General features: G+C 37.6%; 7 protein-coding genes across 11 annotated transcripts in view; 4 read left to right on the forward strand and 3 right to left on the reverse strand.

Annotated features, from left to right (window-relative positions):
- LOC104813756 (uncharacterized protein At1g04910-like) overlaps positions 1–3,965 on the forward strand; it is a 4,305-nt gene extending 340 nt beyond the window's left edge. Inside the window, exons 2-11 of one of the 2 annotated variants that reach the window (XM_010541499.2) lie at positions 29–195; positions 304–354; positions 499–589; positions 819–895; positions 1,225–1,313; positions 1,407–1,590; positions 1,886–2,067; positions 2,468–2,570; positions 2,674–3,005; positions 3,076–3,965. In XM_010541499.2, the coding sequence (XP_010539801.1) occupies positions 31–195; positions 304–354; positions 499–589; positions 819–895; positions 1,225–1,313; positions 1,407–1,590; positions 1,886–2,067; positions 2,468–2,570; positions 2,674–3,005; positions 3,076–3,523 (1,722 nt within the window). In that variant the 5' untranslated portion in view covers positions 29–30 and the 3' untranslated portion in view covers positions 3,524–3,965. Of the gene's footprint in view, positions 1–7; positions 196–303; positions 355–498; positions 590–818; positions 896–1,224; positions 1,314–1,406; positions 1,591–1,885; positions 2,068–2,467; positions 2,571–2,673; positions 3,006–3,075 lie in introns of those variants that run through there. The other variant, XM_010541497.1, reaches the window with a different exon arrangement.
- Positions 3,966–4,203: 238 nt separating this feature from the next.
- LOC104813757 (WD repeat-containing protein DWA2) lies at positions 4,204–7,554 on the reverse strand. The gene is made up of 13 exons (XM_010541500.1): positions 7,419–7,554; positions 7,263–7,346; positions 7,026–7,158; positions 6,403–6,514; positions 6,139–6,238; positions 5,900–6,027; positions 5,612–5,681; positions 5,271–5,359; positions 5,096–5,141; positions 4,887–4,960; positions 4,712–4,785; positions 4,556–4,614; positions 4,204–4,400 (listed from the first exon to the last, which is right to left on the reverse strand). The coding sequence occupies exons 1-13, from the start codon at positions 7,461–7,463 to the stop codon at positions 4,359–4,361; spliced, it is 1,056 nt and encodes a 351-aa protein (XP_010539802.1). The 5' UTR covers positions 7,464–7,554; the 3' UTR covers positions 4,204–4,358.
- Positions 7,555–10,393: 2,839 nt separating this feature from the next.
- Positions 10,394–17,033, forward strand: LOC104813758. 2 transcript variants are annotated; one of them, XM_010541502.2, is made up of 2 exons: positions 10,394–11,342; positions 16,964–17,033. In XM_010541502.2, the coding sequence occupies exons 1-2, from the start codon at positions 10,443–10,445 to the stop codon at positions 16,991–16,993; spliced, it is 930 nt and encodes a 309-aa protein (XP_010539804.1). In that variant the 5' UTR covers positions 10,394–10,442; the 3' UTR covers positions 16,994–17,033. The 2 variants fall into 2 exon arrangements, with proteins under 2 accessions (XP_010539804.1, XP_010539803.1); XM_010541501.1 differs by lacking the exon at positions 16,964–17,033 and having other exon boundaries at positions 10,394–11,454.
- Positions 17,034–18,010: 977 nt separating this feature from the next.
- LOC104813759 lies at positions 18,011–19,411 on the forward strand. The gene has a single exon (XM_010541503.1). The coding sequence runs from the start codon at positions 18,293–18,295 to the stop codon at positions 18,965–18,967; it is 675 nt and encodes a 224-aa protein (XP_010539805.1). The 5' UTR covers positions 18,011–18,292; the 3' UTR covers positions 18,968–19,411.
- On the reverse strand, positions 19,262–21,006 carry LOC109116669 (NADH dehydrogenase [ubiquinone] 1 beta subcomplex subunit 2). 2 transcript variants are annotated; one of them, XM_019202528.1, is made up of 5 exons: positions 20,824–21,006; positions 19,973–20,018; positions 19,830–19,886; positions 19,562–19,597; positions 19,262–19,475 (listed from the first exon to the last, which is right to left on the reverse strand). In XM_019202528.1, the coding sequence occupies exons 1-3, from the start codon at positions 20,925–20,927 to the stop codon at positions 19,830–19,832; spliced, it is 207 nt and encodes a 68-aa protein (XP_019058073.1). In that variant the 5' UTR covers positions 20,928–21,006; the 3' UTR covers positions 19,262–19,475; positions 19,562–19,597. The 2 variants fall into 2 exon arrangements, with proteins under 2 accessions (XP_019058073.1, XP_019058074.1); XM_019202529.1 differs by lacking the exon at positions 19,562–19,597.
- Positions 21,007–22,266: 1,260 nt separating this feature from the next.
- LOC104813760 (4-coumarate--CoA ligase-like 5) lies at positions 22,267–24,887 on the forward strand. 2 transcript variants are annotated; one of them, XM_010541504.2, is made up of 4 exons: positions 22,267–23,600; positions 24,074–24,219; positions 24,353–24,420; positions 24,523–24,887. In XM_010541504.2, exons 1-4 carry the CDS (start codon positions 22,382–22,384, stop codon positions 24,737–24,739), a joined length of 1,650 nt encoding a protein of 549 aa, XP_010539806.1. In that variant the 5' UTR covers positions 22,267–22,381; the 3' UTR covers positions 24,740–24,887. The 2 variants fall into 2 exon arrangements, with proteins under 2 accessions (XP_010539806.1, XP_010539807.1); XM_010541505.2 differs by having other exon boundaries at positions 24,535–24,887.
- A 457-nt stretch (positions 24,888–25,344) lies between these two features.
- On the reverse strand, positions 25,345–27,256 carry LOC104813762. The gene is made up of 2 exons (XM_010541506.2): positions 26,907–27,256; positions 25,345–26,013 (listed from the first exon to the last, which is right to left on the reverse strand). The coding sequence occupies exons 1-2, from the start codon at positions 27,017–27,019 to the stop codon at positions 25,806–25,808; spliced, it is 321 nt and encodes a 106-aa protein (XP_010539808.1). The 5' UTR covers positions 27,020–27,256; the 3' UTR covers positions 25,345–25,805.
- Positions 27,257–27,992: the final 736 nt, after the last annotated feature.

Genomic DNA, 27,992 nt, shown 5'->3' on the forward strand with positions numbered 1-27,992 from the left:
GTGTGGCGTTGGCGCGGCGGAGCCGCCCCCATGGCTCTCCATCGGCGGCGTTACCACTACTACCACCGTCTCCGCCGTCTCCTCCCACTCGTCTCCGTCGTCTCCGGTGCTCTCCTCCTCCTCTTCGCTCTTCTCTCCTTCCTCGCTCCTCCTCTCGGCGATTCCGATCGCATTTTTCGCGGTCACCACACCTCCGTACTCTCTCTCTCTCTCTATCTATCTCGCTCGCTCGCTCGCTCTGAGTTTGAGCTTTTTCTCTGTTGTTCTAAAGTGTGTGATTTTCGATTTTTTGTTTTGCCGTAGATTAATGTTGAAGGTTACGATGGCGACAGAGCACCGGCTTTCTGGGTTCCGGTTAGGGTTTAATTCCTTGCGAAGTTGAATTTTTTTTCTCCACTGATTGATGGATATGAGCAGTGCTTGCTAATGTTTGTGACAATGGCGGATCTCTGTTGCGTCTTCCATTGATGCTGTTTGGATTGTGTTTTTAACCGGCAGAGAGGTGGAGGGAGATCGGATCGTGATGTTTGGCGTTCGCGGAATGCTGAATTCTTCCATGGATGCAGCAATGCGAGCAGCAAGTTCCCAAGTATGTCAAGTTTTCGACTTTTTTTTATATTGAATTAGAAATGGATTAGAGAGTGCGATATATTTTAGTTATTCGTGATATTGTTGAACATGACCAGTTATAGGTTTTCATCATCCCCAGGGAGTAGGAGATTTTGAATTGTGATCCTGCACGATGTTTTGTTGAAGTTGACATTATAACTATTAGGTTATGGAACCAGGAGTCATGTGAAACTTGATTTGTGTTGCAGATGCCAAAGCCATTACGAGAAATGATCGATACTTGGGAATTGCCACAAGTGGTGGTTTGAATCAACAGCGGACCGGAGTGAGTTCCTTATCGTGTTCCATCAGTCACTTTTCTTGCATTTAGACGCGAAATTTGGTCATTCTTTGGATCAAATCTCTTCTCATCAGCTTCCATAGATTTTCCTTTGCGACCATGATATTTGTAAGCAGTTTACTGTATATTTGCTCCTTGTTATGAGGAAAGTAAGAATCTTTTCTTTGTTTAAGCTTTGTACCATTTGCTTGGATCTTCTCATCATCTTGGACACTCATCCTTTCCCCTCTGCTTTGCAGTTTCGCCGTTTCATGCATTTCGTTAGTAAGTTGTTCTATATCTGTTTCTAAGTTTAACATGCATACCTTTCTCAGATTGTGGATGCTGTTGTTGCCGCCCGAATTCTAAATGTGACTCTTGTTATTCCAAAGTTGGACCAGAAGTCCTATTGGAAAGATGCCAGGTTCAAAAATGAATAAGCTACGCTATTTCTCTCTCTATGAAGTGCAGAAATCTTTTTTTCATTTCTAACACATATTTTGTGCTTTATTTACAGCGATTTCTCGGATATATTTGATGTGGATTGGTTTATAACATTTCTTTCGAAAGATGTTAAAATTATAAAGCAACTTCCAAACAAAGGGGGACGAACCTGGAGTCCAAGCAGAATGCGTGTGCCAAGGAAATGTAATGAGAAATGTTATATCAATCGGGTATTGCCCGTTCTTCACAAAAGGCATGTAAGTTTTCCACTTCTCTAAAACTTTTGCATATTGCATCAAGTATGGTGTGTGTTGTACAATAAGTTCGTCTCTCACTTGTAACTACGTTCCCGAAATCGTTTGCGCAAGTTTTTTGGTCTTTCATTCCATTGCTTTCTGTACGATAATTTTATGGGTTTGATTGCCATTATGTCAATGTTCACATTATGATGGTATCAAAATGGAACTAGAGCCTTTTCTACCAGGAGAGACTAGCGTCCTTTGAATACCATCATCTTCTTATCATATGATTGTGTTGTTTATCTTGTTTCAGGCAGTTCAACTCGACAAATTTGACTACAGACTTTCGAACAAGTTGAGTGATCAATTGCAGAAGCTAAGATGTAGAGTGAATTATCACGCTTTAAAGTTCACTGATCCTATTCTTAGAATGGGCAACGAATTGGTCCGACGCATGAGGTTGAGAAGCAAACACTATATTGCTTTACACCTTAGGTAATCTGTTCATCTTCATGCTGTGATTTTTCTTCCCCACTGTTACGTTTTGTGTGAGCAAGGGCATTCTCGTCGTTAGAATATTATGGAAACCCAAGAAATTACCAAGAACAGAGCCTGTAGCAAGTGTAACCATTTAGCAGAACCATCATAGGTGAGAAAGGCCTTCGTTTGGTTCTCCAAACATCATTTGGTCGATGCTCATATGGTCATATCTATACTATGTAAATGCAGAGCTGCATGCTTGTGAACCTTATGGGTGGGTTGGATATGTGAGCATTTATGATCGTACAGTTCATTAACACCTTTGCATTTCAAATTTGAATTAGTAAGAAATGTCTGGTATTCAAGTTTCTTTGATCAAGGAATGAATAGGAAACCACGCTTGACCTTGTTGCAGGTTTGAACCTGATATGCTTGCGTTCTCAGGATGCTACTATGGCGGGGGCGTGAAGGAAAAAAGAGAACTGGGAGCAATAAGACGGAGATGGAAAACGTTACATGTAATTCCGTGTGGTTTGCGAAATTGGATCTTGTTGCGCTGTGCTTGGGAAGGTTTGACATTTTGTACTGTTATTATTAATTATTGTTACAAATGTTTTGCAGGTAAATGACCCGGATAAACAGAGGCGGCAGGGAAGATGTCCTCTCACTCCAGAAGAGGTCGGTCTTATGCTTAGAGCTTTGGGATATGGTAGTGATGTTCATATATATGTGGCATCAGGTGAAGTATATGGAGGAGAAGAGTCATTGGCACCCTTGAAAGCTCTTTTCCCGCACTTCTATTCGAAAGAGACTATAGCTACTAAGGAGGAGCTGGAGCCTTTTTCGTCGTATTCTTCCCGAATGGCTGCACTTGACTTCCTCGCCTGTGATGAGAGCGATGTATTTGTCACCAACAACAATGGCAACATGGCGAGAATATTAGCCGGGCGGAGGTACTGAAACCCTTTTGATTCGTTTATTTGATGAAATCGATGGATAAAGCTTTGATCTTATAATATGCAGGAGATATTTTGGACATAAACCCACAATTCGACCAAATGCCAAAAAGCTTTACAGGCTGTTCCTCAGCAGAGAGAACATGACTTGGGAGGAATTCTCCTCCAGAGTTCGTAGCCATCAGAGGGGATTCATGGGAGAGCCTAAGGAAGTAAGACCCGGAAGAGGCGAATTCCACGAGAACCCATCGACGTGCATATGTGAGGATAACGAGGCCAAGGCAAATGCCCAGTTAGAATCGAGAAAACGTGGTAAAGCAAACAAGGCAATGCCAAAAGACACTATGAACGAAGAAGAAGAAGAAGATGATGATGAACCGGAATGGCCAGAGCCAGATGACGAGGAAGACCAAACCGACCTTCAGGACAGAGGACTTTACAACGGGACGAGATTAGATTACGACGATCCGTCCTCATCAGACGAGCCGGAGCTGGAAGAAATGCTCTCGGATTAGTTGATTCAGATCTCCATTTTCAAGCGTTTCCAACACTGCTCTCTGCCCTGTGGGTTTCCAAACCAAACCTTTTTGCTAAGCCTTGTTGTGATCATGTTTCATCAAAAGTTTCATGTACATAGACCCGACCCGCGGCTGAGATGGAGAAAAAGGTGCTACGAGGACGGGACTGATATTTTAGGAACGAAGTTTTTCAGACGATGGAATAATTTAGGATCATGTAGGTAGGCCGGAGATGAATTGGTAAGCCAGAGAAAGGGTTGTGATTTCGGAACAGAGGTTTAAGAGTATGGAATGTTGGAAGGGGGAAATTTTTCATGGCTTTGGGGCTTCGTTTACCACTGACTTTGTTCATATTTGGGGAATACGACAGAGTATGTTTCCTCTGCAATGCCATCACAGATCGATATATATATATATATATCAATTGCGTATCGTTTTATTGTCCAGTCTACAAATATGGCACCAAAAGGGTGGTGATAAAATAGAGTAAAAACTATGTAATTTTTTTGTAATGAGGTTCCTAACACTTTGCACAATTTCAATAAGATTATGTGAATCGAATCAAATAGAATAAATCTATGCACATACTTTTTTTCGCAGTAGTTGATGTCTAAATTCCCCTCATTACGTGGTGGGTGTTTGGATCTTCCCCTTTAAAATGTATAGATTGCTTGATATATAAAACTTTTTTTTGTAAAATAATATATGAAAAACGCAACACAGATATTGATATTCTCAAGGAGTCGTGGATTCAAAAGGGTCAGCCCAAAATAAAATGCGCAAGATACAAAAGATAACCAGAGCTGCGGACGAATGGCGCGGAAGCAAGAACCTATCTTCTCGGCAGGAAAGGCTTGACGGATTCAACCACGACCTACAACGCATTGTCATACACAATATATTATCAGCCCAGACCTCAACTCTTTTTAACATTCTCTTTAGACATTCTGTCTGTGAAGATGGTTTAAGATTTCTACAGACAAGTATGTCTCATGGTTTCAGTTTAGAACTGTGTGATGGTCTTCTTACCCTCCCATCGTATGACAGAGACGCGAAAATCCAAGGTTCCCTCGAGCTCCAGGCGAGGCCTGTGAATGTAAAGCACATCCCGTCAGTCATTTTAATCGAAAAAGGATGTGATAAGGTTAATTATAGTTAAGACGAGAACGGCGGAAAAGAATTTACCGTACACACTATCTTCATAGTCGGTGTATGAATTCAGCAATGGGTTTACACGTTGACGGGGTAATCCCATCAGGCTGACAAAAAGCGATACAAAGAGGCGTTAGAATATGATCAAACGAATTCGAGAGGGGAGAAAATGAGAAATATATGGGAGCAAGAAGGAGAGAAATGATACCTTTCTGATCTAATTTCGTCGCTTGTAGATGTAGAAGCGAGCCATAAGTTGACAACCGAGTCCGTTCCAGCACTCTGTATTTACCCGATTTAATCAGAGACCGATACTTTAATTAGGGATATCGAGAGAAAGCAGATGCATCGTTTGGGAAAATGAAGAAATGGGTCCATTATCGGTAAAAAGCACAAATTATGACGAAGATATAGTACCAGAATTAGCCCATCATACTCAGGGTTACACCTCACAGCCCATGTCCTTCAAAATTTGAGAACAGGAACTATGATCAATGTTCAGACACAAAGTTAAGTTGAATCACTCAGACCACATTGCATCAGCATCCTGAAAGGAAAAAACAAATCTTCGGCAAAAACAGGACTAAACTACCAGTGTGTATGGCCGGGGAGCTCTTGGACAGGAACCTTAGCCTTCCGGAGATCCCATACATGAATGCCAGATTCATCCTCTGCAGTGATCTACACAATCGAGGAGAATTCAATGCATTACGACAAACATTTCATGGTATTTCCATTTTCAAACCAGTCAACATTCGAGACATTCGAAGTTGAAAAAACAGGACACTAGAAATCGAACAATTATTTCCTACACATAAACAGGTCAAATCAAAATGTATATAAACTTTGTTGTTCCTTTAAAAGAGGACATCGTCTTTTTGGCGGTGTTCAACAGATTACTTCGAATTATTCGTGTAGAGAGTTTAATCTTACAAGTATATGCTCTCTCTTGGTGTTGTAATCGATGTTGCGGACATGGGGACGCTCAATTGAATTAACCTTCCTGAACACATGGGAACCAAAACAATAAAGCAAAACACATACGAACACGTGAAAACATAAGTTGTTAACCAATTAACGGGAATTTGATAGTGAAACCAATACAGTAACATGAGCGCAGATTACATGTTATTGAGTTTTATCAAAATGTGAAAGCACGGTATGCAGCACTATATAATATCAATTTCCATGGGTATATAGGAGATAAACAATGATACTTACTTCATAGTTCGTAAGTCCCAGAACTGGACAGATGATTCGCAAGTCACAGCAACATCATTCGCATCATGTGGATTCCATGCTCCACCAGATAAATAATGCAGCATACCAGCTGACTCCTTTGACAGAACCTATATTCAGCGTGAGGTTACAATGCAGAAAATTTCTTAAGAGGATTGAGAAGCACAAAAATGATTGAGGAAAGAACAAAAAGGCTCTGAATATCCTCATAAATATATCACCTGAGCAGTCTTTTTTGAACAATCTAAGCTCCACAAGAAAAGGTTTTCTTCATCCATGCTGATTAACTTATCACATCTTCCCGAGGGCCACCAAAGAATGCTGATTCCACAAGAGAGAGAGTCCCAATGAACACGTGGGTAAGAAAGAACCAAGTCCTAAAACATCTAGAGAAATTCTCTTCAGGAAAGTATCTTTTAATCCTCCTCTTAGGTCAAACTCACACACAGGAGATAGACTGCTGAAACGAAAACCCGTGAACTCACCAATTAATCTTACCAACATGTGCATCAAGAGAAGCAACACGCTCCAATTGTGGAGAACTCAACTGGCCATACAACTCAGGTATCTGCCATATTGCAGCTCCATACGATTCACCTTTGAACAGTAAGAAAGATGGTATGAGACTTTTAGGCAAATTCAAGCTTCAATAACTCACCGCATAGAGAAAAATGAATTGACTGATATTTTCAGGATAGTAGGTGGTCACTTTGAACACGTCTTGATGAAATCAAACATCAGCTAAATGTGTGCCAATGAAATCATACGCAGGGCAGGGCATTTATCATGCCAGTGATACGGCCCTATGTGGATATTATCAAAAGTCATCTGCCGATATGCAACATTCTCACACATTGTTATCTATCAGTCTGGCTTCCTCTGAAGAATGCTACAAGCATTCACGTCACAAAAATGAGCACAAGATTACAAGTATAAGGATTCCTCATGCTGTTCTGTCTCGATCTGCTGCATAGAGTTAATCAGACGGAAATATCCGATTCAACCTATCTAAGACTAAATTTTGGGCAACTTATTGGATTGATAGGGAACCCAAGTTTCTTGCTACTAATCAGCTCAAAAATAGCAGCTTGATTAGTAAAAGAATTACCAGTGGAGAAGACTGTGGAGAAAATGCGCTGATCGAAAGGGCAGGAAGCGAGGTCCCATATCTCGTTAGGATGCGAAAATAAGCCCTCGCATATCAGCTCAGATCCACCAGATGACAGACGAAGCAAATGAACCTAACGTTTCTCCCCAAATACGATAAACGGAAATTCAAAAACTTCCCCGATTCAATCCAAAAGAAACAGATCCGGAGATAAGCACGATCAAAGAGACAGATCACCTCGTTTTCTTCTTTCAGACTTAGGGTTCCGGTGAGGAAACTGGTGTGATCCGTATCTGCTTTCACATCAGATATACATCTCGCCTGCACAACCAACAGATTCCGCCATGAAAGAAGCTTCAAAAGAGCAACTCGAGAAGGAGATGCAGAACCTACCTGATACTTCAAACCGTAACCGATCCCTGAAGATCCTCCTTGCATTGCCTCCGGAGCTGGTCAGAGATTCGAAGAAGATCAGCAGAGCAAGAAGAAGAAGAAGAAGCAGCAGACGAGAAATCCCGAGGACGACATTTTCCTCGCCGGACGATTTCCACTTTCGAGCCAACTATATTAATGGGCCCATGAAAACAAAAGCCCATTATGATTCTATATAATGGGCCCATGAAAACAAAAGCCCAATCCGTATGGGTTGGTGTTTGGATGGTGAGAAAGTGAGGGAAAGTGGAGGAAAAGAGAAGCTCGGAACAAAAGAATACAGAAACCAAGAAGAAAAAAAAAATGGAACAACAATATATTTTTTATAAAGAGTATTGTAAATACTTGTATTTAGACAATGATGAAGATCGAAAAAAAATTAGACTCGTATGGAATAGATTTGTTTTGATGTTAAATTAAATTTCAGAATCATATAAAATATTGATACAATCATCAATGATATTTATTAAAATTAAAGATAAAAAATGATGATTAATATACGATACAAATCTACAAGTAGGACAACTGAATCTTCTCTTTGAAATATATGATACATCCATATGTCGAATGTATTTGGCACAAAATTCCAAAATGATATATCCAATGTTATAATTGTGATATAATGCAAATTTTTTACAGATTTTTATATTTTTTATGATTAGTCGGTTAATAAATTATATTTGTATCTGTAAATGATGTTTTTTTGTACTACCCATTGGGCGACTCATGCACATATCGAACAGCTCACGTGACTCTGCCCCGGCATATCACGTGATAGCTATAATAAAGAAATGCAAAAACTCCGATTGATTATAATATTTATTTTTTTCGTCACTAATACATCGAATTAAAGCAACGAAACTACAATCTAAATCATTCTACGAAAATCTATATATTTTTAAAACTTTCTTGTGAATAAATATTAACGAATAACCAAAATACTATATGAAAATCCCATACCAATCACATAGAACATTATCGTAATGGTTTATAAAATAAAAAAAACATTATCGTAATGAACCTTAAGAACAATCCGACACAGGGAAATCCTCGATTTCGTTTAGAAGGTTTTAAGCTGGGTTTAAAACGAGCTAAAGGGCAATACCGTCTTTCTCATTTTAAGTCCGTTAAGTTCGTTAGGCGGGACACTAGATTTACATTTGCATAAATAGTTATGTCCTATAATATATTTTTTTAATATAGGCATTAATTTCTTAATTTATACATCACAATAATAATAATAAAAAAAACTCAGACGGATCTAAGGCGAACTCGAGTTTAAAGTCCACACGGTTGCATTATCTAAAGATTAGTGATTAATTACAGTTATCGATTAGAATAAATCTCTCATTTAGTCAATAAATTAGAGTTGTGTGGAACAGGAAAGCATGTTCTTTTTCATCGTTAAGACAAAGATGGAGCTGTACCCTGACACGTGGCCAGCTCACCTTCTCCATAATTTTGTTTGGTAGACATTAATCAGAGAGTTGGTTATTTTAATGCAAAACAATGGCATTATTTTATTCAAAGTTACTATAAAAGATCTTATTAATAGATTTAATTACACCCCACCATGTTATAAGGTGATTTTTGTATTATATATGTTCATCATAAGTATCTAGATTTAATCTATATATTTTGTTAATAAGAATTTAAATGGAAATTAATTATAAATGTAACAATATGATTTGACATTGTCATGCAGTTTTATGTTACTGCTCAAATAAGAAAAAAAAAGAACGATCACTTATGCCATAATATATTATTTTAGAAATAGCCAATTAAATATAGTCAAGAACAATTTCCCAATCAAACAAAAGAAAAGAAAAATCATATTCCAAATCTATTTTCGGAAAAAAATTATATTAAGACATTTATTCATTTTAAATATTCCTTACGTAGAGTGAAGTAAACAATACACCACCAAAAAAAAAGAGTAAATATATATTCTCTCCGTTTCATTTTAGATGTCTTTTTAACACTTGAACACATAAATTAAAAAAAAAGTTTATTCAAAATAACCTTACATAGAGAATTATTATTTTTAAATATGCAAAACATTTAAATATTATTAATTAGAGAAAAATTGGAAAATTATTAAAAATTATATCAAAAAATGTGAAAATGTCATTTATTTTGAAACAAAAATATTGTTCTAAAATGTCAATTAAACTAAAACGAGGGAGTAATAATTAATGATGATAATTATGTCAAAGCAACGTGGGTTGACGCGTCCTTCCGAATAGCCTATTTGAAAACAAATTAAGATAAGATTAATAATTAAATCTCCAATCCCGAGTATTTATATGAACATAATCTACTAATTAAAAAGACATAATATAACCCATTTTTATTACATCGAGAGAGGCAGAAGGCTAACGTGGAAAAGCCACGTGTGTTCCCTCTCCGCTTGAAATGGAACATATAATTGAGTTTAAAAACAGCTAATGATCCTTTGATTAATTCTTAATCACGACAAATCACTTCCCTTGAGCTTGCATGAAATCACGCGACATGTCTTTGATTTTTGTCGATTACTATACATAACTTAATTAAAACAGCTAATCAAATTAATCTATATCAATTAGCTGTAGTTAAAATAACAATTTTCTTTTTTTACTGTTTAGGGTTTAGACTGGAATAAAGTTTCAAAAATATTTTATCTCCTTTGGTCATTATACACAACAAGTTATTTCGATAAATTATTTTGTAATTGGATTCATTAATTACATTAGCAATATAAAGAAGAAGCAATACTAACTATGTCTATAAGCGAATATATAGTTAGTTACGTATAAAAATCTTATATTAAGATATATAAGTATGAAATATAAGTAGAATACTTCGCGTGTGTATATAAACGCCTCCCATTTCCTTGTATCCGCCATTTCACAATCATTCAAATTAAATTCAAATTCTCTCTCTCTCTCTCTCTCTCTCTCTCTCTCTCTCTCTCTCTCTCTCTCTCCCTTATCTTCTCCGGGAATGGTGGGCGTTTTCCGGCGATCTCTCTCTTTCCCGAACAAACCAAATACCGGCCGTCCATTTCCTCCGCCGTCGAAGCCTCGGATATCCCATCACACTAGATCCATCAGTCTCCCCTGCCGATCTCATCCCCTCATCTCCCACATCAACCATGAGATTTCTCAGCTCAAATCATGGTCCTCCTTCTCCGCCGGATTCAGCTGCACCTCCGCCTGGATCTCCGACGGTCTCAGCCTACTCAAGGACGTCCACGAGACTCTCTCAGACATTCTCCACCTCCCGCAGTCGCAGGAATCGCTCCGAAAACGCCCGATCTTCTTCGAGAACCTTCTAGAAGATCTCCTCCGATTCGTCGACGCCTACGGAATTTTCCAGACCTCCATCCTATCACTCCGCGAGCACAATTCCGCCGCCCAGGTCGCTCTCAGGAAGAGAGACGACGCCAAGATCTCGTACTACCTAAAATCTCGCCAAAATATCGCGCGGGATATCGCGAGGCTGACGTCATCGATCCGCGAGCCAAAGACGAAGCAGGAGTACTGCTGCCACGTCGGCGGGGTCGGATCGTACGCGGACGCTGAGCTGGCGTCCGCCATAGGTGACGTCATCGAGGTAACGGTCTCCGTCTCCGTCGCTCTCTTTGACGGCGTCTACTTCCCGCTCCGTCAAGCCAGAACGACGCCGTTCGTCGGATTTCTGAAGAGGTCGGAGAAGAAGGAGAGGAAGGACGAAGGAATAGAGGAGATGAAGAAGGTGGATGAGAAGAGCTTGGTTGGATTGAGGAAGAAGAAAGATGAAGAAGTGAAGAACTTGATGAAGAGGATGGCGGAGTTGGAGAATTCGATGTGTGAGATAGAATGTGGGAGCGAGAAAGTGTTTAGGAGCTTGATTAACACTAGGGTTTCCTTGCTCAATGCCTTAACCCATTAACTAATCACTCTTATTTTCTTCCGCTTAATTTCTGTATCATTTTTTGGTTTATTTGTGTTTGTTTTCAATAAATGGATTTATTATAAATAAAAAAATTACAGTGAATAAAAAAATTCCAATCAAACCTCATTTATCCATAAATCTAAATAAACTTCCAATCTTTAAAAAAATCCAAAAAACTCCTATCTTTAAAAAAACATTTATTTAAATCCAAATCACCCAAAAATCCAAATAAAATATTAAAACTTTTTAAAGCCATCTAAGAAATGTTAAAAATAATTTTAAATAATTTTAAAAGGACCGGATCATATAACCCAATACTACTAACCTAGATTCGTTAATGCATTTAAGTGTATATAAATATAATTTTAGGTCACACACATATATATACCTTTTTTTGGTACGATATTTATATATATATATAACTTATAATAATTAAGTTGTCCAAATTCGGATAGTTCAACCGGTTAAATGGGTGCAAATCGTCTGTCTCACCCCAAATTCAAACTTCAAATTCAGTCGGTTAATTGCGACGATATATATAACTTATATATATATGTATATATATTTGACCAAAAATTAGAAATTTATATTTAAATTTTTAAAATGATGACGTGGCACTGACGTATCAACTCAGTCAGTGCCATATCATCAATCCGTCGTGTCACGTCAGCAAAATTGTTGGTCAAACAAGTCAAAGATTTTATATGGAAGAAAATTGTAAGTTTGTAATTTTTGTGTAAGTTTTTACCAAATTCAGCGTTTTTTGTGGGAGATTGTAAGTTGAGGGTTTTATATGGAACATTTTAAAAAATTTGGAGTTTTTTTTGTGGGATTAGCCCCTAAAAGATATGTTCTAAAATTTTCATATGATCGGTTAATTAGTGGGGAAATAATATTTTTCCAAAAACCGGATATACGATATACCCAAAAAAAATTTATGTCACTGTCTTGACATTAAAAATATATGTAGCAAATATATCGGGCAATCTAAACAGATATATTTGTCCCGAAAACAAAAACCCTAAACTTTGAGGATTGTAAGTTTGAACGTTGATGGATTCCCGCAGTGCTTGTCCATATATATTTGATGTGGGATTATCAATAATATAACCCCAAATCATCCATCACATGGTTCGTTAGGGATGTGGTTGTTTTGTGATATTGATCTGTATCAGATTATGATCTAATTAATTAATGGATTAGCTACCATGCTATAACATGAGAGATTGCTTCCAACTAATTAAACAAAACCCAAATTATGGGTTAACTAATCAAAACCAACCCGATTGTTTGCATTCATTATATCTCAAACTTTCCTTTTTTATCTTTCCAAAAACCCTAGCCGCCTTAGTTTATTATAAATAATCATACCGAAGGATCTTTCTTAATCACTAGGGATTTAAACTTAATTAACCGATACGTGTAGTGTTTCTTGTGACTGACGCAATTTAGCCGGTTTATCCGGTTTAGATTGGAATTTAGCCGGTTTATTATACGTTTCTTATCGTTTCTCGGTAAATTCAATATATACTAATACACCACAAACAATATATGGTTTTATCATCCATTTGGACCATGCTGCAATCGAACAGATGATTACCGGCATAAAGTTAGGTCAGATTTGAAAATAATTGGGATTAGGAGAGAGACAGAGACACTTCCATAATTAGTTTGATGTTCTCCAATGCAACTTGTTTGAATTGCATTTAATGTTATATTTATTAATTAGAAAAACCCACTATCGGAACGGAGCAACCAAATAGTAAAAATCATATATGTACAAGTTATTAACCAATCTATATATATATAAAATTATTATTAAGTTATGTTTATGCATAGATGAAATTATTTTATTATTTTCTACAACATTATTTATAATAATTAACGAAATATAGTTCTATTTTTATATGATAAATTAAATCTGGAGTGGCTCTTTCTTAGATTAAATTTAAATATGCGTTTAAATATGGTGCATGAAAAGAAAAAAAAATGATTTTATGTAATACAGTAATATTAGTTTTAATACAGTAAAGCAATATATATACATTCCAATGCATGCCTTTTCCCCACAACGTGTTAAAGAAATGAAACCTTAGGAGGCAACATGGTTAGGTTTGCTTGTATTTATAATAAAACAGCAGCCGTTTTTTTCTTAAACCAAGATTATCACAAAACCATGATAATTAATTATCGTAATTAATATTATCTCCAATAATTAATCTTTGCGCTATATATATATATATATATGTGTGTGTTACAGGCTGTATGACGTTTTTTCTCTCGTAATTTGGAAGCGACAGGAACTTTCGTTACACATTTGGACTCTCTCCGTGCGTGCACATTGCCATTTTTGTCATCATATAATATTGTTTTAATTTAGGATCTTATATTATATATTATATGTTATTGCAAATAAGATATATCCACTTTGCGATAGACATATATGATATGTTATTGCCACTCAGATATAGCCAACCCTTCTTCCTTTCGTTTTCATGATGGCGCACGTGTATTTGTCCATTTACCATTAATACATACATACATACATACATACATGCAATATACACCCTTATATGTTTTTTTTAAATGTATACAACCATAAAAAAAAAATTGGTAATTAATCACTATATAACCATCAAATTTTGAGTAACCGTCTATCATAAAATTATGAAATGGATAAAATTATTGGAAAATTTTATAGACAAAAATATAATTGGTTAATATCGTTCATTTTTCATTATCAGCCAAGAAAATATTCATAGGATATAACAATATTTTTTCCCGTAATATATATATATATATATATAATCCGTTGTTTAGGGAATAATATGCTATCTTTTATGCTATTGTTTCCATACGTGTTCATGGGTTGCAGATTCATGGTTTCAAGAGGGGGGAAAGTATGATCGTAAGAAGGTGGAATGGAATCGATGAGACGATATAGATAGAAATAGAAAGCATAACACTAAAAAAAATCGTAAAGGAAGGTGCATTAATTATCATTCGTAATTAATTGTTAATTATGGATTTTCTTGGTGTATGTGTGGTTATATCGATCAGATGCAGTTCACCTCCAACAACCACGAGATCTGTCTGAAGAAACTCAGTTTCTGTCTTTCAGCACAGCCAATTCCAGGCTGTATATTTATCTATAATCTAATCCGTCTCTATCTCCATGTATATGCAAGAAAACAAATCCACATACGCACACCTGTATATATATATATGTATATATGTATATAAGAGCCTATGTATTGACCAATCTCTCAATCTTACCCCCGAGAATTCAGACTACACTCAACAAAATTTTATTGATGGCTTCGACCTCTGCTTCGCATATTCGATCCTCAAGTTGGCCAGAAGATGTTCACCCACTGACTCGAGCTATCGAAGATCATCTCCTGGAATTGACTCAATCACGGTCCGTGTGTCGGAAACTGGGAGTTCTGAAGAATCTTTACGATGTTTTCCACGATTTCCTCCATTTGTCGATGACCCACGAAGCTTCTACCGATTTGGAAGACGTTTCCGACGGATTCCTTAGGGTTCTTGACATCTGCAGCGTAGCCAGGGACGTTTTCTTGCAGGTCAAGGAACATGTCGCTGAACTCGAATCCACCTTGAGGAGAAGAAACAAGCTGGGAGATGCCTGTGTGGCGCAAGAGATCGACGCTTATACGGCGAAGAGAAGCTCTCTGAGAAGAAAGATCGAGAGAGATTTGAAACAAATGACGAAGAGAAACGACAAGAACAAGAAGAGGAAGAAGAAGGGATTAGGGCGCGACAGTAATGTCCTGAAACAAGTAGAAGAGAAAAGCTTTGAGGTGTTAGTGTTCTTGTTGTCTGTTCTGTCGGAGAATCATAAAGGCCGAGGATTCGTGTCGAAGATGTTTCATCCGAAGGATTTTGATTGCGAAGAAGAAGGAGAAAGAGATGAAATCGGATTAATGGGGACTGATGATTTGGAGAGGCTGAAGAGAGGAAACGTTCCGGCCGCTGTGGAGTTGCAGAAACTGAAAGAAAGAGGAGCGAAGATCCAAGAAATAGAATTGGATTTGGAATGTGTGTATAGGAAGTTGGTGAAAACTAGGGTTTCTCTCCTTAACATGCTTACCTATTGATATATATATATATATATATTAAGAGGTAATTTATGACAAGTTTTGTGAAGATGTAATGTGAAAAATAGATTTGTAAGAAACTGAAAAGAGTAGAGAGAGATCGATGTATATTGTGTAATCAATTGATCTTTTATAATAAGTTCTCGAATTTAGGCAACCAAAGTTTCTCATAGAAATTGATGATGGATTACCCATTTTGTGTTGAATGACAATCTATACATAAATATTTGATACGTTTTCTTTTCGCATTAATTTGTTTCTTTATTAGATTCAGATTCTTGTATGTGTGTATATATATATATATATTTATATTTATAACGGAGGATCCCTAGATGCTACCCTCCGGGTACGCTGACTAGAGAAACCTTCGGTCCGGAAACAACCTTTGTATATAGATCATATAAATCCAGAAATTACCTCCCTCCCCACCAATCAAGAATCAAACCCTGAACCTCAAGGTGGAGTTATCTCGCTCCTATCCCAAACTTGACCACTCCCTTTGTATGTATATATTTTGGTCCGTTCAATATGAAACATAAGATATTAATATTCCCAATTCTTGTTCATGGTATAGAGTTTGAAATTAAATAAAAAAAATTCATTTTCCGGAAACCCAACAACCCGGAAAGATAAATATTGAACATTTACGTGAAGAAATTGCGACATGGTTTGGATGGATAACCATTTTTAATAAAAAGATTTCAATATTTGTCTATGAACCATATGAGATTCGAGATTAATCATAGCAGGTAGACTACGTGAGCCTAAAATTAGGTACTATTATGATCATAACTAAAACCTTCAATTAAAAGGGAAATAATCAAATAGTTTCATATATATATATATACACACACATATATATATATATATGGGTGGATTTTTATATATATGCATATCAGGCACCTGCCCCATCAACTTTTAAAAAAATAAAAAAAATTCATTAAAAAAACAAAAAAATAGGATTCAGATTATGTATATTTGAAATAATTAATATGCATATCAAATCATATAATTATAAACTAATGTAGTCGATAATGTGTTACAATTCCGTAGATTTAAGGATCTTATATAATCACAAAGCTACGTCGTGCATTGAATAGTTGTCGCCATGAGAAAGACCCACAAGCTAACGTACATACAAAATATTCTGCAGCACATAATTAAACTCAATTATTATTTGATGATATTTTTCATATATTCGTTGTTTCTTCTTCAAACGACAAAGCTCGATATATTTATTAGTTTCTTAGTCCGCCCTAAATCTTGTGAAATAACAAAACACGAATTATATACACATTTATATAAACATAAGTTTACATTATTATTATTATTATTATGATTATTATTATTATTATTATTATTATTATTATTATTATTTTAAACCTGATAATTTCACACAGGCTGGCACCGCACCCTCGTGCATGCATGGCTTTCCCGAATAGTCAATTTAGATACCCCCACCATAGGGTTTCCTTGCTCAATGCCTTAACCCATTAACTAATCACTCTTATTTTCTTCCGCTTAATTTCTGTATCATTTATTGAATTTTCGAAATCATTTTTTTCAACGAAATTATCAGTTTTTCAATTAGTTTCTTAGTCGGTTTGGTTCGATTTCGGTTTTTTAGATTTAAAAAAATCATAATCATTATGATCCCCATGACCATGATCACCATGGCCCTCCCAAGGGTGCCTCCAGCCCTATATATATATATATATATATATATATTCATGCAATAAACTGTACGTCTAAATATAAAATTTAGTAATAAATGATATTACACAAGTCAATTTAACTAGATAGATTAGGAAAAGTGCTTAAAGAACTAAAATTAAATCTATTGCCAAAATATGGTAATTCGATTTAATATGATGTGAATTGTATTAAAAGCCTAATGTATTTTTCATTTAATTAATAACACTAGAATTCTCTTTTTCTAATAATCTATCTATGAATTCTTTAGAACTCAATAAACAACAATTTTTAACAGTTGATAAAAGAACTGTTTTTATTTTATTTTATTTTTGACAAAATGTGGTATTTCATTACTTAAATATATAACATAAACAATGAGTTTTTTTAGAACGCAGTGATAGTATTAGAAAATTTTGATATAGCGTATATACTTTTCAAATATTTGTAAGACAAGAGAAATTCGATCGATACAATGCTATAGAAAAAAAAACAAAAATAAATAAATGGAACAAACAGCGAAATCTTAACAAATCCAAAACACCCTATCCACGAGTGCCTCTGAACGTACGGAGAAGGTTCCGAGAGACAAAAAGCTTGATTCATATATCGGAAAATGAAGTGTTACATAAATAAATAAATAAATACTAATACGGTCCAAAAATGATCTGTCCCCCAAATGTTCCACGTCCGTACAAAACCTACGGATCCTTCGTCGTACTTTCCTTTCATCCATATTCCTTAGATCCATCTTCACGATCTTCCTTATCTGTATTCCTTTGTATTTCCCCTATATAACCACCAAGTTCCTCATTGTTACACACATCCTTAACAACAACAAAAAAAACCCATTAACAATCTCCGATCAATCTCTTTTCCCACAAATCTTTGCCACCTTTGTTTTGGTGAATTCAAGAGTGCCCTTTTGAATCTTTTCAAATCTCAGACCTTTGAGATTCATAAAGTTTTGTCCTTTTTTTTCCCTCCATACCATCAAATCCCTATTGGTTTTCTCGTTTACAGGAACTCTTTTTCAACCTTTCGGACAAGATCAATTCATTAACACAGATATTAAACTGATCTGGGATTAGGGTTTGTTCAGACATGGCACAGATCAACTTCGAGGCCTTGAGGAACTTACATGACTGCGCAAACTACCTCCTTCACTTACCCGAAACCGTAGAATCTCTTTCTCACCATAGACAAGAGAAACGGGTCGAGGAAGTTTCAGAAGCTTCCTTGAGGATGTTAGACATTTGTAACGTATCCAAAGACGTAATCTTTCTCGTGAAACATAACTTGCAAGATCTGCAGCTTACTCTACGAGGCAACGAATCAGACATCAACGAGAAGATCGCTGCTTATAATCGGTATCGTAACAAGCTGAGGAAGGAGACATTGAAGTGCTTGAACTGCCTCAAGGGCATGAAGAAAGACGGCGAAAACAGAAGCGGAATGGCAGAGCAGAACCTTCTGTTTGTCGCAGAGGTATTGAAGGAAGTTAGAATGGCCATTGTTTCAATGGTCGAGTCCTTGTTCTCTCTTGTGTGTATACCATGGCTAGAGAGAAGATCGAGCAAAGGGCCACTGTCGTTGTCGTCGATTTTCGCGACGCGTTCATATTGCAACGATATTTGGGACGAGACTGCGGTGCAGAGCGCAAGTACGAGGTTGGAGGCAGCCGAGATAGCCGTGGAAGAGCTTGAGATAGAGCTGGAATGCATTTTCCGGCGACTGATTCAGACCAGGGTTTCACTTCTTAATATTCTCACCAACTAGATATATATATATATATATATATATATATATATACACACACACACACACACACATATGGGCATACATATTATGTGTATTTAGAAGAGGAATCGGTTAGAACACGAACAGTGAGAAACCTTGGTTTCATATTATCAACACAATTGTATGCCCATGAGAGCATTTACATTCATTGATGCTCATTTACATAACCTGGTAGACTTTTTTTTTTTACATCACTATGCATTAATATAGGTAAATTCATGGAAATTATTATTGCAAATCCCCTGGTAAGAATTATTTCAAACTCAATTCCCAGAAGAACAATAGCAAGGAAATGCAAGAAAAAGAACAGAGTATCAATGTCTTACAAAGTTTTGTGGATAAACAAAGGTGAAATGGAACTTCAAATTAAGAGTACTTTCTTCTTCACAACTCGCAAATCCTTTATTTTCGACACAAGAACCCGAAAAAGAACAAGAAACAAACCATTTTTTCGCCATGATCTCCACAGGCTTCGATGCGAGTAGACCTACCAATATACCAAACCCGAGTTAGCTTCTAAAACCTTTGTGAATTCCAGATAAGAACAACTAAGAGGCTGTAAGCAAGAACAACCGTAAATTCCCAGACAATGTGGCACAAGTGATGTCTCTGGTCAAACAAAAGACACGAGAAAATATCAGAATTTACTCGAATGTGAGCTACAACTCCCCCATTGAGTTTCTACAACTGGGCATCTCATTAGTAACTATGCATCATCAGCGTCACCGTGCATGGATGTGATCTTTCAACAGCTAAACGATAATGCATGAATCACGACTAATGCAACCTGTAATTAATATCAAAATGCAAGCAACTCCCACCAGACACAGACAGATATTACCTAGTGATGATCCCCGTGACCGTGATCACCATGGCCCTCCCAAGGGTGCCTCCAGCCCTAACAGACCGAGAAAAGGATAAACCAATTTAGTGGTCAAAGAAGAAGGAAAAACAGACAAGAATACAGAAGGGGCAGAGTCTTACCAATACTACAGGACCATCTTGCTTTGCCCTGTACAGAATCCAGAACCTGAAACATCAAATCAGGTTAAAAGCATCTTGGCAGAATTTCTGGGGAAACAAAATCCACTTCAACTGCTGTGTTGAATTAGAAAAAGATCAGAAATCTCAACTCTTTCTTCTATTTATACCCTATGAATCTATGATCTAGATAAGATAGATCATCCACGTCAAAACTATCTTGATTACAGAGTTTTGAAAACACTTAATTCTTAAGAAACAGATAATATATAGTTAAGTTATTAAAGGGTTCTGAAAAACTTCTGATACATCATAAACAGATAATGTACAAGTTTACTACACAAAGGGCGGACATTCGCTCTCTCACACCATCATTTCTTGCCTTGATAAAACAAAACTAGATTCTACGTCTTCTTGTCAACATCTGAGAAATGATACCAAAGGATTCTCTGAATCCAGAAAAAAGAAACAACCCTTTTCCCTCTAGCAATGACCTTACTTAAAGCTTCAATTTTCATGGCCACTCTTAGGCACTGCACTTTCCCAACCAGTAGTCAATCTCGTGCAACTCAAGCTGAAACTTCTCCTGATAAGATATTTCTTCAGTGAAAATCAAAATGTACTACAGATCGAGATAAACAAATAAAGTCCCTCCAATAGCATAATCCTGCTCGACTCAAAATCAAATCCCATTGCCTCTACCCTAAACTAATGCCTCTAATCATTACCCCGTTTACACAAATCAAAACGGAAACCATCCCGATTTCACAAGGATCGTTACTCAGATACAGAATCCACGAGAAATTCCTGATCAGATCCGATACTACGAATACCAACGGGAGGGGAGGAATTACCACATGAGAGCGCACATGCCCTTGCCAGTGACGGAGTGCCACCGCTTCGGATGGTGGATCGTCATCCCCTTGTAAGTCGTACTTGCGCCATGTCCTCCTCCCATTCTTTCTCTCTCTTCGAAACCCTAAGCTTCTCGCTCTGCAACGTCGACAAGAGCTTCTGCTGGTTTCCGACGGTGCCTCGAGAACAATTCTGTATGGACAACAGCTGATTAAGCCCAACAGTAGTGAAGGCCCATATAAACGTACTTAGCTTAATTAAAAGCCCAATAGTCAAGGCCCATATTAATGTACTGAGCTTAATTGAAAGCCCAACCGTCAAGGCCCATATAAATGTACTGAGTTTAATTGAAAACCCAACAGTCAAGGCCCATATAAACGTACTGAGTTTAAGTTAAATCCCAACAGTCAAGGCCCATATAAATGTACTGAGCTTAATTGAAAGCCCAATAGTCAAGGCCCATATTAATGTACTGAGCTTAATTGAAAGCCCAACAGTCAAGACCCATATTAATGTACTGAGCTTAATTAAAAGCCCAACAGTCAAGGCCCATATTAATGTACTGAACTTAATTGAAAGCTCAACAGTCAAGGTCCATATTAATGTACTGAGCTTAATTAAAAGCCCAACAGTCAAGGCCCATATTAATGTACTGAGCTTAATTAAAAGCCCAACAGTCAAAGCCCATATAAATGTACTGAGCTTAATTAAAAGCCCAACAGTCAAGGCCCATATTAATGTACTGAGCTTAATTAAAAGCCCAACAGTCAAGGCCCATATAAATGTATTGAGCTTAATTGAAAGCCCAACAGTCAAGGCCCATATTAATGTACTGAGCTTAATTGAAAGCCCAACAGTGAAGGCTCATATAAATGTACTGAGCTTAATTGAAAGCCCAACAGTAGGCCTGTGATTATCCTAACAAGAAATTGTCAACAAATACCTGTAGTTTTCCATAAATTAAAAACAACTCTGTATTTTCGTAGATATTTTTTTTGTTTTTTTTTGTTGGGCGGGTCGGATTGAATTCCATCATCGACTTTCTGGTATTTTTTTAATCCGTAACGCACAACAAATTTCTTTGGAATATATTATTTAATGGTAAAATTTATATTTGTTTCTTAATGAGAAACGTATTTTTAAGGAAGAATAAACTAAATTGATTAGGAAACAAATCAAACATTTAAAGAAGAGCAAAAGTATTTTTTTACTACCAAAGATTCGATCATATCCAATTAAATATCATAATATCTCATAATTAAAATCCAGTTGAAAATATAGTTGACACTTGACAACGTGGTTTAATTAAAAAACACACGTGCACAAAAAAGCCAAGAAAATCCTCTGCCACTCCGACGTGGACAAACAGTCAAACTCCTGATTTAAAACTTCCATAACCGTGCCTCAAGAGACTTTGAATAGAATTAGATTTCCTATTTTGGATTGAATCAGGAGTACAAAAAATCACACACACACACAGAGATATATATATATATACGTGTTCATTGATTTTCTGAAACACAACAAAAACTTCCTTAGAAATTTGAGAAAGAAGAGATGGAGTCTGTAAATCCTCGGAGCGGATTCTGCAAATCGAATTCGACGTTCTACAGCAAACGACCGCCGGTTTCTTTGCCGGCAAATCCATCGCTCGACATCAAGACCTTCATCTCGTCTCAGGCCCACCGTGGCAAGATCGCCTTCATCGACGCCGTCACCGGAAAAAACCTCAGCTTCTCCGAGCTATGGCGGTCTGTTGACTCAGTCGCCTCCTGTCTCTCCGACATGGGTATCCGCAAGGGTCATGTCGTGCTCTTGCTGTCACCGAACTCCATCTTCTTCCCCGTCGTCTGTCTCGCTGTCATGTCCCTCGGCGCCATCATCACCACCACCAACCCTCTCAACACCTCCGGCGAGATCTCTAAACAGATCTCGGATTCCAAGCCCGTCCTTGCATTCACCACCGCCGGTCTCCTCCCCAAAATCGCCGCGGATCTCCCGATGGTGCTCATGGACGAGGAGGAGCGAGTGGATTCCACGTGCGGCGCGAGAATCGCGGGGATATTGGTGGAGATGATGGAGAAGAAGCGGCCGAGTGAGAGCCGAGTCAGGGAACGAGTCGACCAGGATGACACGGCGACTCTTCTGTACTCGTCAGGGACCACAGGCGCGAGCAAGGGGGTCGTCTCCTCCCACAAAAACCTAATTTCGATGGTTCAGACAGTGGTTAATCGATTCAGATCTGAAAACGGAGACCAAGGAGAACATAGATTCATCTGTACAGTGCCTATGTTCCACATCTACGGCTTGGCCGCGTTTGCGACGGGTCTCCTCGCTTGCGGATCCACCATCATCATACTGTCCAAATTCGACATGCACGAGATGATGTCGGCGATCGGACAATACCGAGCCTCGTATCTCCCACTCGTGCCTCCAATATTGGTCGCCATGGTCAATGGCGCTGATCAGATCAAGCGCAAGTACGATCTGAGTTCGCTGCAATCTATTCTCTGCGGAGGAGCTCCACTGAGCAAGGAGGTGATCGAGGGTTTCGTGGAGAAGTACCCAAACGTCAGGATTCTTCAAGGGTATGGGTTGACCGAGTCAACGGGGATGGGGGCTTCGACGGACACGCTGGAGGAGAGCCGGCGGTACGGAACCGCCGGATTGTTGTCGCCGAGCATGGAGGGGAAGATCGTGGATCCGGACTCGGGCCGGGCTCTCGGGTTGAACCAGACCGGCGAGCTCTGGCTCAAGGGTCCAGCGATCATGAAAGGTATAGATTGATGCAGAAATCCACTGAGATAAATTCTGGGTTTTTTCTTGTGGGTCACTGGGTGTCGATGCAAACCCGAAACCCGACCGAATCCATCCGAAACGTGATCGGTTTTGGTTTCAATTGTTAGATCCTAAAAATTTTGGACTTTCGGTCCGGGCTCAATTTGGGGATCGGGTTTGGTCGAGATTAGTCAGACGAATTCTGGGCTAATCCAAAAATCCGATTTTTTTTAATAAAAAAACAGATGATAAAAAAAAACTTAATCCAAATATAAAAAAAATAGGATATCAAATGGGTCGATCCAAACTCGAATCCGAGTGCTATGAAGCTGGGTTTCGGCCCGAATCCGAATCTGAAATTCTCGGGTTTGGAGATTACTTTGTGATGAAAGATCATAATGCAGAGATTTTCTGACATGGTTTCTGTGTTTTGTCTGATCATTATGATGATATGTCTGTCTTCGTTGGCAGGTTATTTCAGTAATGAAGAAGCAACGAGCTCGACTCTTGATTCAGAAGGATGGTTGAGAACTGGAGATCTCTGCTACTTTGATGAAGACGGATTCATCTTCGTGGTTGATCGTTTGAAGGAGCTTATCAAATACAAGGGTTACCAGGTATGTGTATATACACACATGTACATATACATATACACATAAACATGGGTTTGTTCAGCTTGATTCTGACACGTGTGAATTCCTGACTTTTGGTATCTCATGATTTTTGCAATTGGTGATGATCATGGAACAGGTCCCTCCAGCTGAACTAGAGGCTCTGTTACTTGTTCATCAAGAAATCGTAGATGCTGCAGTCATCCCGTAAGTAGAAATATCAAACTTCATCGCTCATGTTTTTTTTTGTCCGTATAAATAAAAACACAAAAAAAAAATATCCAAAAAACTGTCGATAACAATTCGCAGGTTTCCGGACAGGGAGGCAGGGCAGTTTCCGATGGCCTACATCGTACGGAAGCCCGGAAGCAAGCTATCAGAGAAGAGCGTAATGGACTTCGTGTCTGAACAGGTTGCGCCGTACAAGAGGATTCGGAAGGTTGCCTTTGTGGCTTCGATTCCTAAGAATCCGTCGGGGAAGATTCTGCGAAAGGATCTTATAAAGCTCGCCACCTCCAAGCTTTGAAAATTCAGATGCCTTTTTTCCTATTGCTTGCATTTAGCGATATCATGTTTTAGGGATATTTTTTCTCTCTCAATTTTGGTGTTTAATTTCCCAATGGATAGAGAACGAAAACAAATATCTTGCAACGTGTCTACTATTTAATTATATATCCAAATATCTATCTCTAATATAAAATTATGTGAAAAAATAAATAATCACTCTAAAACATCATTTTACCGTTAACCTATTTTTATCTATAAACAAAATGTTTTAATTTTATTTATCCAACGTACAGTAATTTGTTGAAATTCATGTTTTTGCAATTACCCTACATTTGTACATTTATATATATATATATATATATTTTATAATAAAAAAATTCAACGGATCTTTCATCCGACCACATCTTCTAAAAAATCCGAAAAATGCACGTGAATATCCTCCCCAAATGAGTACCAGGTGGAAAAAGAGCTTTACCTCATTCCTTTAGTGGTTGAGCCACCCAAATTTGGATTACATTTATATTTTCCTCTCGTCATTTCATCGTTTGTGCAAAATGCAATATAACACGGTTGGGTTGCACCATTCAATAATTATCCAAAAAAATTAATGCACCATAAGACAAATTAAAATAAAAGGAAGAGAAACAAATCGAAAGAGCATCATCACCACCATCAAACTGGTGTCCGTACCGCTGTAGCAGGAGTATTCGATGAAAGTTTCGAATTTTTTTACCCTTTTCAATATCTATGAAGAACCAACTAAAATTTCACAAACCACATTAGAGATTAAAACAGCCTTCAGACAAAACTCTAGTGTCCGAACCAAATCCGATCACAGTGAAACACTAACAAGAGATAGGAAACTCTTCTGAGCCCCTATGGTTGCCCGGATGTGGTTTCAGCCTCTCTCTCTTCTTCTGTTCTTCGATGGGCATATAGTGAAGATACCGAGAGCAGAGCATTCTTTAGTCTTCGTTGTTTACATTCGTGCAAACGGGTACAAAGCTCAACCAGGGGGGTTCGGGTGGTTTACGGTAAAAAGAAAAAGAGATAAAAAAAAGGGTTTGGAAATTTCGTGGTTGGACTTACATAGATAGAGGAAGAAGCATCCTTCGCTTCTTTTTGCGGGCTAATCTGACTTGCTTAGTGATCTTCATGCAGACGAGAAGAAGGAGGGTGATACAGACGAGGATGAAAGCGAGTTGCAACCTCCTAAAGTACAAGGAAACCGCTGAAAACACCAAGAATGCTAAGATGACTAGTTCCCATATCACAAATACCACCACATCCACCCTGCATCACAGCAACATCATGAAAAATAAAACTCAGATGGCAGTAGATTACTTTATAATCATGAAAACTGCAGCCACACTTTGAAATGAATATCAAAAGGAATCAAATTTCCTCAAGCAAATAGCTTGTCTAGGCTTCTTCCTTGCAAAGAGCCCGTTGCAGATAATCTTACAACCGAAAACTAAAGGATAAAGAAGAAGGGTGAGAAGTTCGACCAACTTAACATCATGGCAGTAGATTACATTTTTCTTCTCATGTTTCTTGATCACATTAAACTCACTATTTCACCCAAATCTGAAATGTGTCATTTTCCTCTCATTTTAGAGAACTTTCTTAAAAGAAGGGTCCTCCCAGTGAATCTCTATCCATGGCATGGGCTGGGGATCGACATTCAAAGGAAAGCGAAGAACAAAGAACATATCGAATTGCTAAACATGATCAAAATCCACATTTTTATGTCTTCAGCTTCCACCTTACATGTCCCTCGTCATCCCAGTAAACCAAGATGGTGACAAGCGAATAATGATTCCTCGTTTGAATTTCACTTTGAGATGTCATCTAAATGCACTGAAAAAAAAAATCAGACCTCAAAGAACATGCTGAATGATCTAATCATAGTTTACGAGTCAACCGAATAAGATTTTCACATTTCCTTCTTCTCCCTTTTCAATCAAACATCACATGCAGAAAATTTCAAATGCGAATTCAAGAACCACATCCAAAGCCCTAACCGACGCAACAAAAGCCATCTCCTGCGAACCAACATTCTGTTGCCCGCAGGCAACACCAACGCCAGCAACATACAGACCCCAAATTAGAAAAAAAGCATACAGGATCATACAGATCCTAAATCCGACATGAGCAACAGGAGCTCTTAAGGATGGAACTGTTACCTAGAAGAAGAGAAATTCGATGTCGATGAGAAGAAGGAGACGGAAGCCCAATCATGCTTCGATCGAATCTGGTATTCTCTCAGCTGCTCTGCTAGATTCGACCTCGTTATCATCGCTCCCTAGGGCTCCCGAAATCCCCCAAAATTCCTCCCTTCCAGGGTCCCCCCTCGCTCACGATCTCACACGACGCAAAGATCGAAGACCCTCGGAGAAATCCGGAAACGGAGGAAGATTTATGTGGAGAAAATACGGATTTGAACTCCAAAGATAAAAAAAAAATGGGAAAATTATGTGAGATGCGAAGATCGAATCGAAATTCTGCAGAGACGAAACAACAATGTTCGATTCGTTCAGGTCCCGGGAACGCTAGCGAGGAGACTCTCTAAACCGGGTCGGGTTTTCAGCTTCCGGGTCTTTATTAAGCCCAACACCCAACCCAACAGGCCCATAATGGAGTCAAGTAGTCAACACTGTAGGCTGCTGGCTGTGTATTTTTTTCTATTTAAGAAAATTATAATTATAATAGAGTTTTTTTTTGGGTATAATTATTATAATAGAGTTGATAACAAAATATTTTAAAAATTAGACCGAACACATATTTTTAAAAAAATTAGTATTCCCTAAGATGCATAGAAAGTAAATAGATTATAATAACATGATATACGAAAATACGGACCGATTATTTATTTTTTTAAAAGCTTTTGTATTACCATTATATATAAATTTTAATCGTAAAATCTAAATAAAAAATAACCTGATAAACAATAAACTAAATTCTAACTAGCCACACTTAGTATAAGCTATAAATAATTTAAAATTGTGAATATTCCTTATTTGATCCGAAGAAGACAAAATCTCAAGAGAAAAAAAATACAAAACAAAGTCACATATGTATGTATGCATGCATTCATGTTCCATGACATGGAAAATGTAGTCAGATCAAAGATCTAGTGAACTTTCTAGTTAAAAAAAAATGTATATGCATACATGTATGTATGACTATGTAGTCGATGAAGTTGATTTATTTGATTTCTTTCTGCGAATTAGAAAAAGCAACGAGGTTAACAAAATGATAAGTTGCCTTTA

The sequence above is a fragment of the Tarenaya hassleriana genome, unplaced genomic scaffold (genome assembly GCF_000463585.1).
Source record: "Tarenaya hassleriana unplaced genomic scaffold, ASM46358v1 Cleome20, whole genome shotgun sequence".
In the NCBI taxonomy this organism is placed as follows: domain Eukaryota; kingdom Viridiplantae; phylum Streptophyta; class Magnoliopsida; order Brassicales; family Cleomaceae; genus Tarenaya; species Tarenaya hassleriana.

What these genes read in the sequence shown, in the direction of transcription:
- LOC104813757 (XM_010541500.1), bottom strand. Translation starts at nt 7,463, where the DNA reads ATGCAAGGAGGATCTTCAGGGATCGGTTACGGTTTGAAGTATCAG. An exon ending in CTCCCCGGCCATACACACTG is followed by an intron (nt 5,142 to 5,270) that starts GTAGTTTAGTCC and finishes CAAATTTTGAAG; the next exon opens with GACATGGGCTGTGAGGTGTA. An exon ending in AGTATGATGGGCTAATTCTG is followed by an intron (nt 4,961 to 5,095) that starts GTACTATATCTT and finishes GGGTAAATACAG; the next exon opens with AGTGCTGGAACGGACTCGGT.
- LOC104813758 (XM_010541502.2), top strand. Translation starts at nt 10,443, where the DNA reads ATGGTGGGCGTTTTCCGGCGATCTCTCTCTTTCCCGAACAAACCAAAT. An exon ending in GGAGCTTGATTAACACTAGG is followed by an intron (nt 11,343 to 16,963) that starts GTTTCCTTGCTC and finishes CCCCACCATAGG; the next exon opens with GTTTCCTTGCTCAATGCCTT.
- LOC104813759 (XM_010541503.1), top strand. Translation starts at nt 18,293, where the DNA reads ATGGCACAGATCAACTTCGAGGCCTTGAGGAACTTACATGACTGCGCA.
- LOC109116669 (XM_019202529.1), bottom strand. Translation starts at nt 20,927, where the DNA reads ATGGGAGGAGGACATGGCGCAAGTACGACTTACAAGGGGATGACGATC. An exon ending in GGCATGTGCGCTCTCATGTG is followed by an intron (nt 20,019 to 20,823) that starts GTAATTCCTCCC and finishes TTGATGTTTCAG; the next exon opens with GTTCTGGATTCTGTACAGGG. An exon ending in AAGATGGTCCTGTAGTATTG is followed by an intron (nt 19,887 to 19,972) that starts GTAAGACTCTGC and finishes TCGGTCTGTTAG; the next exon opens with GGCTGGAGGCACCCTTGGGA.
- LOC104813760 (XM_010541504.2), top strand. Translation starts at nt 22,382, where the DNA reads ATGGAGTCTGTAAATCCTCGGAGCGGATTCTGCAAATCGAATTCGACG. An exon ending in TCAAATACAAGGGTTACCAG is followed by an intron (nt 24,220 to 24,352) that starts GTATGTGTATAT and finishes ATCATGGAACAG; the next exon opens with GTCCCTCCAGCTGAACTAGA. An exon ending in GTAGATGCTGCAGTCATCCC is followed by an intron (nt 24,421 to 24,522) that starts GTAAGTAGAAAT and finishes AACAATTCGCAG; the next exon opens with GTTTCCGGACAGGGAGGCAG.
- LOC104813762 (XM_010541506.2), bottom strand. Translation starts at nt 27,019, where the DNA reads ATGATAACGAGGTCGAATCTAGCAGAGCAGCTGAGAGAATACCAGATT. An exon ending in TCGAATTTCTCTTCTTCTAG is followed by an intron (nt 26,014 to 26,906) that starts GTAACAGTTCCA and finishes GCTGTGATGCAG; the next exon opens with GGTGGATGTGGTGGTATTTG.